The 12,117-nt window shown below is 38.6% G+C and overlaps 1 protein-coding gene across 1 annotated transcript in view; it reads left to right on the top strand.

The window, feature by feature from the left end:
- LOC109912343 (unc-80 homolog, NALCN channel complex subunit) overlaps positions 1 to 12,117 on the top strand; it is a 244,990-nt gene that overhangs the window by 79,588 nt on the left and 153,285 nt on the right. Inside the window, exons 17-21 of the mRNA XM_048599053.1 lie at positions 176 to 339; positions 1,630 to 1,728; positions 4,838 to 5,046; positions 9,216 to 9,322; positions 11,520 to 11,607. Coding sequence (XP_048455010.1) covers positions 176 to 339; positions 1,630 to 1,728; positions 4,838 to 5,046; positions 9,216 to 9,322; positions 11,520 to 11,607 — 667 coding nt within the window. The remainder of the gene's footprint in view (positions 1 to 175; positions 340 to 1,629; positions 1,729 to 4,837; positions 5,047 to 9,215; positions 9,323 to 11,519; positions 11,608 to 12,117) is intronic.

Below are 12,117 nucleotides of genomic sequence, written 5' to 3'. Positions count from 1 at the left end.
GATTAAAATAGACCAGTTTTGGCAGATCATTGCAGGGGTTTAGTGATTTTTTTTTTGTAATTTCAAAAGTGTACTTAAAAAACAAAAGGAGCGATTGCAATCAACTCATTTTTGCATTAGTTAATCCTTAGTGCACTGATACAAACAGCACTTACGTGAATAATTTTTTTTTCAGGGACTTTATTGTGACATTCGTCAACTTGTTCAATTCATCAAAGAGGCTCATGGCAATGTTTTTAGAAGGGTGGCACTAAGCGCTCTCCTTGATAGTGCAGACAAGGTAACACCTGGCAAAAAACCCGAGGAAACTGAAGAAAAGAAAGTGTCAGTCAGCAAAAGGTATGTGATAGTTACAGCTTCAGTTTGATTTTTTTTTGTGTGGCTGTGTGCTTGTCTGACTAATCATGCAATTATATTTTAAAGAGGCAGAATAGACAAATACTGATTATATCCAGGGAGAGAGAAGTGAGGAGGTGCTGTGCATCAGTACAGTGACATTACATGTATGACCAAATTATATTATGATTGCTCTTCGTAATTCCCAGAGACTTCTCTGCCACTATGCCCCATTAAAATCATGGTATTCATGAACTGTTGGATTTAACGTAGTGTTCATTCCGTTTCAGCTTGGACTGAAAACCAAGTTAACAAGAGACCTGATAGAAATGTGATTTCTTTATTTCAAATGATTGCATTTGATACCTTGTTATTTGTGCCATGTATAAAAGTTAAATTGGAAGAGAATTCTGAACCTAATCTCAAAAAATCAATTCACAGATAATACTACTTCCAGTTGGAGAACAGGGATCAACCAGGCACCATATAAATTGTCAATCAAAACATTCTGATTATTTTACAACATTTGTCATTGTAATAATTCCCATCATAATAAGTATTAGTGTAGCGGAATATTACCCATTACTTCACAAATTTTATTTTGCACTTGAGTATTGGCAATTAATAATGTAATCATACATTATCTACTATATAAGAGGCCATTTTTACCTATTCTCCTATTGGTGTTCCTGCGCTGCTCATGGAGATATGCATTTGAATCCATTCAGTTGTGTTAGGCAACTCAGCGGAAACTCTGGTTCAGTTTTCTTATTAGATTCATTGATAAAGATTGTCAATGGCTTGAGGCTCGAGCACTAATCCTTCTGGATCCTAGCTACAACTTGCCATCCAAAGATTATCTGTTTGTTCTGACTTAACCAAACCTCAATTTGTGCTAACATATTACCCATAATTCCATGACTCCTACCATCTGTATAACTTCTCGATTACCAACTTATCAGTTCTTTGTCTAGAATCCAAATCCATGACATCCATTGGTTCGTCCTTATCTAAACTGTTAGTTGCAACCTCAAGAAAAACTCAATAAATTTGTCGAGCAGAGATCCTTGTGGTCCCACACAGATTTCAACCTACTAATCTGATAATGGCACATGTGCTTGTTAAGGCAGCCACACCTAGATCCATACTGATTGATTATTTCCAACCTCATGAGCCCTTACTTTGTGTTGTAACTTTTTGTGTGATATCGTATTGGATACATTTTGAATATCCAAATGCATCACGTCTTCAGTTTGTACTTGTGTATGGTAATTTGAGTTTGGTTCGTTGCAGAGTTGAAGGAGGATTAAGCACTGATAAAGCTCAGGTCTCAGCAGCGCCAGATGAATGCCGAAGTATGGTCTCCAGTCGTCCTCCTCAGACTCCGGAACAGTGAGTGATATTGACTTGCTTACCTTTTTTTCCTTATCCCTCACACACCAGAGCAGTATCCCAAAGGTAGAATGTTCCTTTCAGGTATTTCTAAAGGCTTTATTACTTGTACCTCTCCAATATTTTTTTGTTCTTTTCATGTGAAAGAACATTCCATTATTCTACTCATTTGATCTAAGTCCATAGAGGTTTAACAGCATAGAAATAGGCCCTTTGGCCCAACTTGTCCATGATGCCCAGCTTTCACAATTAAACTAGTCCAATTTGCCCAAGTTTGGTCCTTATCCCTCCATACCTATCCCATCCATGTACCTGTCCAAATGTTTCTCAAATGATAAAATTGTACTCGCCTCCACCACTACCTCTGGCAGTCCATTCCAGACACTCTCTATCCACTGTGTGACAAAAGAAATGCTCCTCTGGACACTTTTGTGTCTCTCCCCTCTCACCTTAAACCTATGCAATCTACTTTTAGACTCTCCTACCATGGGAAAAAGCTGTTGGCTATCTAACTTATCTATGCTTCTCATGATTTTATAGACCTCAGTCTCCTACACTCCAGAGGGGAAAAAAAAGTCCCAGCCTATCCAGCCTCTCCTTATAACTCAAACCTTCCAGTCTAGGTAGCATCCTAGTAAATCTTTTCTCCACTCTTTCATTTAATAATATCAATACCAATAATAACTGCAAGAGTGAGGTTTGTACAAGATGTGTGCTGCACTGTATCTGAATGAAAGTTTTGCTTTATTTTTATGTTTGCATTTGAGGTTGTCGGCTTGCTCGCCGAGCTGGCTGGTTATCATACAGATGTTTCGTCATCATGCTAGGTGACATCATCAGTGTGGCCTCCGATGAAGCGATGTTGTTCTACTCCACTTGGTATTTGGTAAATAGCTTGCCAGCTCGGCGAGCAAGCCAACAACCTCGTTCACACCCCGAGCTACAGATCTTCGCAAGAACCTTAAATATTTGTATTTGGCTTAATCGAGTATGGTGGTTGAGCTAAACGATCACTAATGTAATCATTTTTGGTTTGATTGTAACAATATGGAAAATTGGGAGTATTGTTGATAGTGAGGAAGATGGTCATGGGCTACAGAAAAGTTGATCAGCTAGTATGGATACAATTACAAAGTTTAAAAGACATATGGATAAGCCCATGAATAGGAAAGGTTTGGAGGGATATGGGCCAGGAGCAGGCAGGTGGGACTAGTTTAGTTTGCGATTATATTTGGCATGGACTGGTTGGATCGAAGGGTCTGTTGCCATGCTGTATGACTCTATGACTCTAAGTGCAGCTGGAATGCAATTTGAGAAATCAAATAAGGTACGTTAGGAAAGAAAAATGATGGAATGTAGCTCATTTTTTAAAAAAAATGGTAAGAGTCAAAGGGACAATGCAGGTTTATTTGTTGATTTTATTATCACTAAAAAATTGCATTGCTGTTACTATTACAGTTTTTATATAATTCTGAGCTACGTTCTTTATACTTGTATCTATTATGATCAGCAAAATATTTATCTTTAAATGAATTCCTCTGCAAATCTCCCTGTTTAGTCTATTAGTTTGAATCCTCCATTATATCTTAGGCATATAGAAGACTTCTTTGATCGTTGGCATAAACTAAACTTTAATTTTCTTTTGTATTGTTACAGTCACATTATAGTGTACATCAACATGTATTCCCAAATTTTCTTTTATACATGTAAACAAGATACTAACAAATTATTGGTAGCATTATTTACCACACCAGCTTAAATCTAACAATGCATGATCACAGTTTCCAAAATGTTCACCTCCACATGAAGAACAAATGTCAGATTAAATTCATATATTGTACGAAATCAAATAACTAATCGTTAATGCTCTCCCAATGAGATTGATTTAAAAATAAAACAAGCAGAACAACTCATTTGTCAATGTCAAATAATTCATTTTTTGGCCCCCACTGAACATCATTGTGAAGTACCAGACAAGTGCCTGTGGATAAATCCTGCCTCCAAACAATGTCACTCTATAAAATTAAGTCAAATAATATGAATTAGGAGCAGGACAAGGCCATTTAGACCATGCTGATCCGTCTGTGGCCTTAATTCCACATCTCTGCCTCCCTGCAATAACCATCAAAAAATGCTGGAAATGTTTGATCTGTTCAACTTCTCTTCCGATTTGATTTATCCTTTTACACTTGCTGCTTTGAAAGCCTATAACAAAGGTTCAGGGCCAGCTTTGGATCAAAGCTGCACAAAAATTGTTTGTCTGTCTTATTGAGCAATATGTTCACTTTCTGCTACAGTTATGTTCTCTTTCACAAAATAAAGCTCTTCTTGTTTTTTTCTTCCTTTCTTTTGCAATCATTTATTTTAACAGAATTCATTGTGCCTCACTCAGCTGAAATTTATTTCCACTATCATGATACAATTAACTTCCAAAGCTTCTTAAATGATTTAATTTCTCCATAGAACCATAATTTCATATTTCAGCATCTTGTTCATTGTAACTTCGGGAGCGAGGGATTGGGAGGGAGCGAGTGAGCAAGGGACGGATCGAGTGAGCGAGACGCATGAGCGTAAAAGATTTCAAAGAATAGCATTAAGAATAAATGTCACTAATATTTTAAAGATAAATCCTGAGGTGCCTGGAAAAGTGGTAGAGTCATGAGAACAAATATTAGGCAAGGTGGCTGAGTAGTGACACCAGATTTTCCATGGTTTTTCCTGCTTTTAAACTTCTCTTTAAACAGTTCCAACAGCTGCTGCAGACGGAAACCACTTTTCAGGTTGAGGCTTCTTTTAAGTCGTCCCAGCTAGCTTAAATAGTGATGATTTCACATTAAATGGTGCAGCTCCTGAAATGAGCAATCACTTAACAGCACATTTAGCTTCCATCTCTGCGATCAATTCTGAGGTCGCTCAAACCAAGCCCTCAAGCTGTCATAAATCAAAATTCTTTTCATGACAGTTTTTTGCATGCAATGCACGTTGGTGAAATAAAGTGTCCTAGCATTTGAATGTACTGATCTCTTGCATGACTTTGAATGTGGTGGCTTTGATGGAGTGTTTGTTAATAGAATATTGTCTATGCCTTTTTTTTTTAAAATGAATGCAGCGAAGAACAAATTCCAGGAGCTCTTTTGGGTCGAAAAGACTTTTGGCGCAAAATGTTTAAATCTCAAAGTGCTGCAAGCGACACGAGCAGCCAATCTGAGCAGGATACCTCTGAATGCACAACTGCTCATTCTGGAACCACCACAGACAGACGCTCACGGTCACGGTCTAGAAGAATTTCTCTCAGGAAAAAACTGAAACTTCCAATAGGTAGGTTCTCAGTGACTCTCAGACACAATGTCCAGCATGGTGACAGGTATACAATGGGACATGGGGGTGTATTGCTATAAGTACATAAAGCATATCTAATAAATATCGGCTGGGAGAAAAAAAAAATTCGTGATATTAAAATTCTGCCATAAGAAAATTTGTAATAAAAGACCAACTTCAAATAAAGTAATCTTGTGCACAGAATTTATCACAGAATGGTAGGGATGAGATTGCAGAATACTTGGAAGTGCATGATAAAATAGAGCAGAATCAGCAAGGGGAGGTCATGCCTGACAAATTTGTTCTAATTATTTGAGGAAGTAATGAGAAAGTTAGACAAAAGAGAGCCAGTGAACATGATTGGTTTGAATTTCCAGAAAGCCTTTTGACAAGGTGCCGCCCAGGAGGTTGCTAAATAAGATAAGAGCTCATGGTGTTAGGGACAAGGTACTGGAATGAACAGAGGATTGGCTGGCAAGCAGAAGGCAGAGAGTAGTGATAAGGGGATCTTTTTCAGGAAGGCACCTAGTGATGAGTGGAGTTCTGCAAGGGTCCATGCTGAGAGCACAAGATATAGGAGCAGAATTCGGCCATGTCTGTTCTGCCACTCGATCGTATCTGACATGTTTCTCAATCCCATTCTGTGTCTTCTCCCTGTAATCGTTGATCCCCTTACTATTGGAGAATCAGGTCAGATATCACACAACACCAGGTTATAGTCCAACAGGTTTATTTGAAGACACAAGCTTTTGGAGTCTCACTCCTCTTTCAGGTGTCAGTGATAGAGAGGTGGCATTGGACTCATACACTCTCTCTCTCTCTCTCTCTCCTTCCCTCACTCACACACACACACTCACTCACAGTCACACGCGCACACGCACACACACGCATGCGCACACGCACATACTCTCTCGCACATGCGTGCATGCACATACACACACACACACACACACTCTCAATCTATCTATCTACCCCACACACACACACACACACACATATATATATATATATATATATATATATATATAAATCTATGGGGTGAATTTTCATTTGCATATTTGTATTTGCAGATACATTCTATTTTGTTCAAAAAGCACACAATTTGTAGACAGTCAATGCGGTCTTTTAGAAATTCCTACTTTGGCAATAAAACCAGTCTGACTCCTAGTTAAAACGTAAACAGATTCTAACCAAGGCCTCATGCCTAAAATGGATTGTCTGACCTGGGATGCCACCTCTGGTATACTGAGGGAACTGATAAAACTTTTAGTTATCTCAGGGCAGTGACTTGAAAGAAATTTAGGAGTTTGCAGATTAATCCTTTCTAACTGATTAAAGATTTAACAGCCATCTTAGGTTTGTTCGACACCACATCAGTTCTATGCCCCTTTGATCATTTGCTTATAAATTCTATGTGTGATGCCACCTCTCTCACTGACACCTGAAGGAGTGAGACTGAAAGCTATAACTTGGTGTTGTGTGATTTTTGACCTTGTCCATCTCAGTCCAACGCCAGTGCCTCCACGTCTAGAATCTACCTATCTCTATCTTAAACACACTCAATGACTTGGCCTCAACAGCCTTCTGCAGCTATAATTTCCACAGATTAACTACCTTCTGGCTGAAGAAATTTCTCCTCATCTCAGTTCTAAAGGGTCGTCTCTTCACTCTGAGGCTGTAATAGGGGAGGCGATTGCCTAGTGGTATTATTGCTGGACTGTTAATCCAGAGACCCAGATAATGTTCTCAGGACCCTGGTTTGAATCCCACCATGGCAGATGGTGGAATTCAATAAATATCTGGAATTAAGAATCTAATGATGACCATGAATCCATTGTCTATTGTCGGAAAAACCCATCTCGTTCATTAATGTCCTTTAGGGAAGGAAACTGCCATTCTTACCTGGTCTGGCCTACATGTGACTCCAGACCCACAGCAATGTGGTTGACTCTTAACTGCCCTCTGGGCAATTAGCGATGGGCAATAAATGCTGCCTAGCCAGCGATGCACTCATCCTGTGAATGAATAAAGAAAAAAAAACCTCAGGTCCGAGTCTCTTCTACTGGTGGAAACATCTTTCCCACATCCACTCTATCCAGGCCTCTCAGTATTCTGCAAGTTTCAATGTAATTCCTCCTCATCCTTCTAAATTCCATCGAGTACAGACTGAGAGTCCTCAACCACTCCTCATATGACAGAACTTCATTCCCAGGACCATCCTTGTAAACTGCCTCTGGGCCCCTCAAAGACCACCATATCCTTCCTTTAATGAAGGGCTCAATACTGCTCACAATATGCCAAATGCAGTCTGACCAGAGCCTTATATAGCCAAGCAATACATCTCTTCTGCTCTTGTATTCCAGCCCCCTTGAAATGAATGCTAACATAGCATTTGCCTTCCCAACTACCAACTGAACCTGCATCTTAACCTTCAGAGAATGCTGAATCTAATTCCTTTATGCCTCAGATTTCTGAAATTTTTCCTCATTTAGAAAATATTCTGCTCCTCAATTCTTCCTGCTTGTCTGCCACCCTTTTCCTTGTGGTCACCACCCATTCTTTCTCTGACTGGACTTCCGTAAGCTGTGCGCTGTAAACCACATGCACCTAAAATTATGTTATTCACATAATTCTCAGCCTTGCGGATGCACTGCTATACCAAAAGCCAACATTCAGCGTCCAAAACCTGGCACTGAAGCTGGTCAACCGGTGGCATTTCTTGGTGAAGTGGTCTTCCAGACTATCAGAAGCATCTAAGAAATGCTGCAGGCCATGTGATGCACAGGACTGAGGTCCCTTGTCATACCTTTAGCCAAAATAGTTTTACCCTAAATTTATGCCAAGTAGAAAATTAATTAAATTTTTAGTGTCCTCCTTAAAAAAGGAGTAGCTGGAATTCTTACCTTTGCTTAAGGTGAACAAAACAACTTTCTCACTGCCTGCTAATATACTATTTACTCTGTGTTGATGTCACTTTTGCTTTCAGTCAAGACAAATGTAGGTCAAACACCTGATGGATATCTCTCTATGAAAAGCATCTTTACAAAAATTGATAATGGTTGTCATGTTCGCCGTTTCTGAGACAAGCTTTATAACTGCATATTTGTTAATTCAGTTTAAGTTCCCCTAGGTGTCGTGGTGGGATTTGAGCCCATATCCCCAGAGTATTTGTCTATTCTTCTGATTTACTAGTCCAATGATGGTATTAATACTCCATCTTGCTTAGGGTAACTATAGAACAGAATAGCGTAGTACAGCATTAGCTTTATTGTCACGTACTTGCATAAGTACAGTGAAAAGTTTATAGGTTGCCACTATCAGTGCCATCTGAGGTACTAAGGTACCTAGGTACAGCTTCTTCAGTTACAGTGTAACAATGTTACCATCACACGGTGCCATCTTGGGTACAGAGTACAATCCTTAGTTACACAGTAGAGAAATGCAAAGAAAGTTACATTGCAGCTATACACATAGCATAGATCAGAAAAACCAGAAGCACAGTTAAAAAGACAAACATCACAATCTCTCTCCAAGGGCTCTCTGCAGCAAACCAGTCCTGGGGGTCTCCACATGGTCTGACTGCTGGCTGCCACCATGCTCCACACTGGTCTGCTGCCCCCATTCCCGCACCAGGCCACTGGTTGTTGACTACTGAGCTTCTCTAGCATTTTGTTTTCTTTTATTATTTCAGATTCCAGCATGCATAGAACACTAAAGATGGCTTCTGTTGAGAAATTTTTGTGACCATCTGCTGCCCCATCTAAAAGAGTGGCAGCAGCTAACAAAGCTGGAAATTTAAATAGGGGAGATTTAATGAATAATTCTTGAGAGTTCACCTGTCGAGGATTCAAATTTATGATATTGTCTGGGTCTTAAGGTTAAAGGAAAAGTCTCAATGGCACAAAGTTTAGAAATTATCATTGTGAATAATGAAATAAAGAGAAAATGCTAGAGAAACTCCTCAGTTCTGGCAGCATCTGTGGAAAAATAAAGAATTAACATTTGGGTCTGATATAACACCAACTGGAGAAGTGTTAATTCTGTTTCTGTCTCCACAGATGCTACCAGAGCTGCTACGTTTCTCTAGCACTTGCTGTTTTCTTTATTATTACAGATTTCCAGCGTGCACAGTATTTTGCTTTTATTGTGAGTACTACTTGTCATTATAGGAAACTGGTTGAAACGTTCTTCGCTGTCAGGGTTAACTGATGGTGTTGAAGACCTCCTGGACATAAGCTCTGTAGACAGACTTTCATTTATACGGCAGAGTTCAAAGGTGCAGACTTTTTATTTTTTTTTAATTTACTTCTAATGAAACCAGTGTTGCTTTAGTTAGTTTTTATGTCCAATGCATGCCAGGGAGACGAAGAGTTTGCCTTTCTATAGTACTTTACCACATACGTAGAGCGTCCCAAAGTGCCCTATAATCAATTATTGCTCATCTAGCAATACTACATTTGTAATTCAGATCAACCGACATCTTAAATATTTCCCGTGGATTCTTAGAAGTTAATTTAATACGATCATAAAACAACAGGATGTTCTTGCAGTTTGCTTTCATTGAAATATCCAAGTTGACTGATGGCTTTGGAATGCATACATAAAAAAGATGTTTTTCAATTTATTGTTGCAGCATTACAAAAGTAATGAGTAAATTTAAATTCAATGGTATTGCTTTTAAACATGGGGTGTCAGCTTAAGATAAATTGAAATTCATTGAAACACATTCATAGTGTTTTGTGATGTTATCATGTCATCAGAGGGATAGCCTTGTCATAATGGAGTTGTCCTGATCTTTTCCAGTTAGGAACCTTTTTCACTTGCTGTGATTTATGACCTTGTTAAATTGTGCATATTAATAGCAGAACTAATGGTGTAACCAGGATTTAATAGTCCAACAAAGAAGAAGATATCCGTGCGATCAGGGTCCTTTTAACTTGTTTTCTGAACTCTTAAGAGATGTGGTCATTCTAGAATTTTGTAACTGAGCCCTTGGTAGATATGACTCAATGCAACAGTTATGGTTGACTAAACTGGGCATTGTGAGAGGTTTGACAATTAAAGAATCTCTGATGCAAAATGCAACCAAATGCTACACTCGCTATGCATTGCCTATACTGTACATGGAGTATAATTACATTAGTTATTTATGGCATCTTTCTCAAATTTGCCATATTATCACAGAAAGCTATTTTTAAAAAAAACTAAAGCAATTGTTTTAAACTTTTATTCCCTTTGTTCATGTTGAATGCAAATCAAAATGGTTTGAGTTTAACTACCTCCTTGACTCCTAGGCAGTACATTGTATGCTGAGACATACTGGTTAGGAACGTCCCTATCCAATTCTTGGCTTCTGCTAAGTCAGTCCAACAACTCAGTAATAGGTATTCTATATTTGACATCAAATGTTTGGGCTTTGGAGAGGAACAGATTATCATAGGTTCCTGCTCTGGATATCTGCCAACATCCACAAGAAATGCACTCTCGACCCTAGATATGGATGAATGAAATAACTCTAAATGATTGGTTTCTGGCTTTGAGGCTTCCACTTTGCAAAAGCTCTGGATGGACACCATGCTCTGGAGCAGAGTTACAATGAGAGTTGCTGAATCAGAGAACAACGTGCACGGAAAGACTCTGATAAATCCCCACTTCAAAACACAATGCGGACATTTAAATAACTGCAATATCTAGATCCTAGACACCAGCCAGATTATGAATGGAAATCTCTAACGACAGAAATTGTCAGAATTGGAAGTTGAGTTAAAAATGCATGTGCATAAATGTTGAGCAGAAGTCTTGCCACTCACATTTCTGTTCCATTAATACCATCTTTATAATTATTGACACTTTTATTTCAATATCAAATGTTGGCTTTCACTCTGGCATCGTTTTGATCTCTAAGTCAGAATATTTGATTCATTTTCCATTCCAGAGATTTGAACATATAAACTAGATAGTACAGAGGGAGTACTGCATTTTCAGAGGAGTGTCTATGTAGAAGAGTTGTTAAACTGACACCCTGTTTTCTCTCTTGGGTGGATATAAAAATTCTATTTGGAAAAGTCCGGGAGAGTTGTTCCAATATTTCTGTCTCAAACAATAGAATATCCAATCATTGTAGCGTTGCTAATTTTAGTAACTTGCTACATGTAAACACTTTTCTATGCTACAACAATTGATGATACTCCAAAAAAGCTTAATTGGATCTGAAATGCTTAAGAGCGTCCTAAGCTTTCGAGAGTTCTTTCAATGTATCCTGCTTTAAATATTTAATTATATCTTTAATATGCCATTCCAAAATATAATTTGTTTCTATAGGTGTCATGAGAATGGGACTTGCACGTATTTATCTGATGGAGAGTAAAGTCATATGAGCACAGGATGTTGAAAAAAAATTAACTCCTGTCGGTTTATAAAGTTCTCTAAGAAAACAAATGCGTATTAATTACTTTATAATGTAATTGTTCCAGGTTAAGTTTAACAGTGCAGTTAAGCTCTCAGAAGCTGAGGGCCTGGAGGATGGGCGAGATGAAGAGGAGAACTTCTTCAAGCGTCTTGGTAAATGGCGCTCTGGTCGAAGGAATCCATCTAAGCTTCATCACGCTGAAGAAAAAGATGGTATTTACCATAGCACCTGATCCATAAATTGTGTTTGGCCTTGTTTGTGTAATTCAGTTTTTGGTTTATATTGGCTTTTTAAAAAATAATTTAGAGACCTTTATCTCTTCCTCCTTGGTTATAACTTGTAATCATTGCAGAGGCGATGGCTTAGTAGTACTATCACTGAACTGTTAACCCAGAGAGCCAGATAATATTCTGAGGACCTGGGTTTGAATCCCGCCATGGCAGATACTGGAATTTGAATTCAATAAATATCTGGAATTAAGAGTCTAATGATGAACATGAACCCACTGCCAATTATCGGGAAAACCCCATCTGGTTCACTAAAGGGAACTGCCTGGTCTGGCCTACATGTGACCCACAGCAATGTAGTTGACTGTTAACTGCCCTCTGGGCAATTAGGGATGGACAATAAATGCTGGCTTAGCCAGCAACGCCTTCATTCTG

The sequence above is a fragment of the Rhincodon typus genome, chromosome 7 (genome assembly GCF_021869965.1).
Source record: "Rhincodon typus isolate 14 chromosome 7, sRhiTyp1.1, whole genome shotgun sequence".
NCBI lineage: Eukaryota > Metazoa > Chordata > Chondrichthyes > Orectolobiformes > Rhincodontidae > Rhincodon > Rhincodon typus.
Note: the sequence above shows the minus strand (reverse complement) of the source record. Positions and strands in the feature narration are given on the sequence as shown.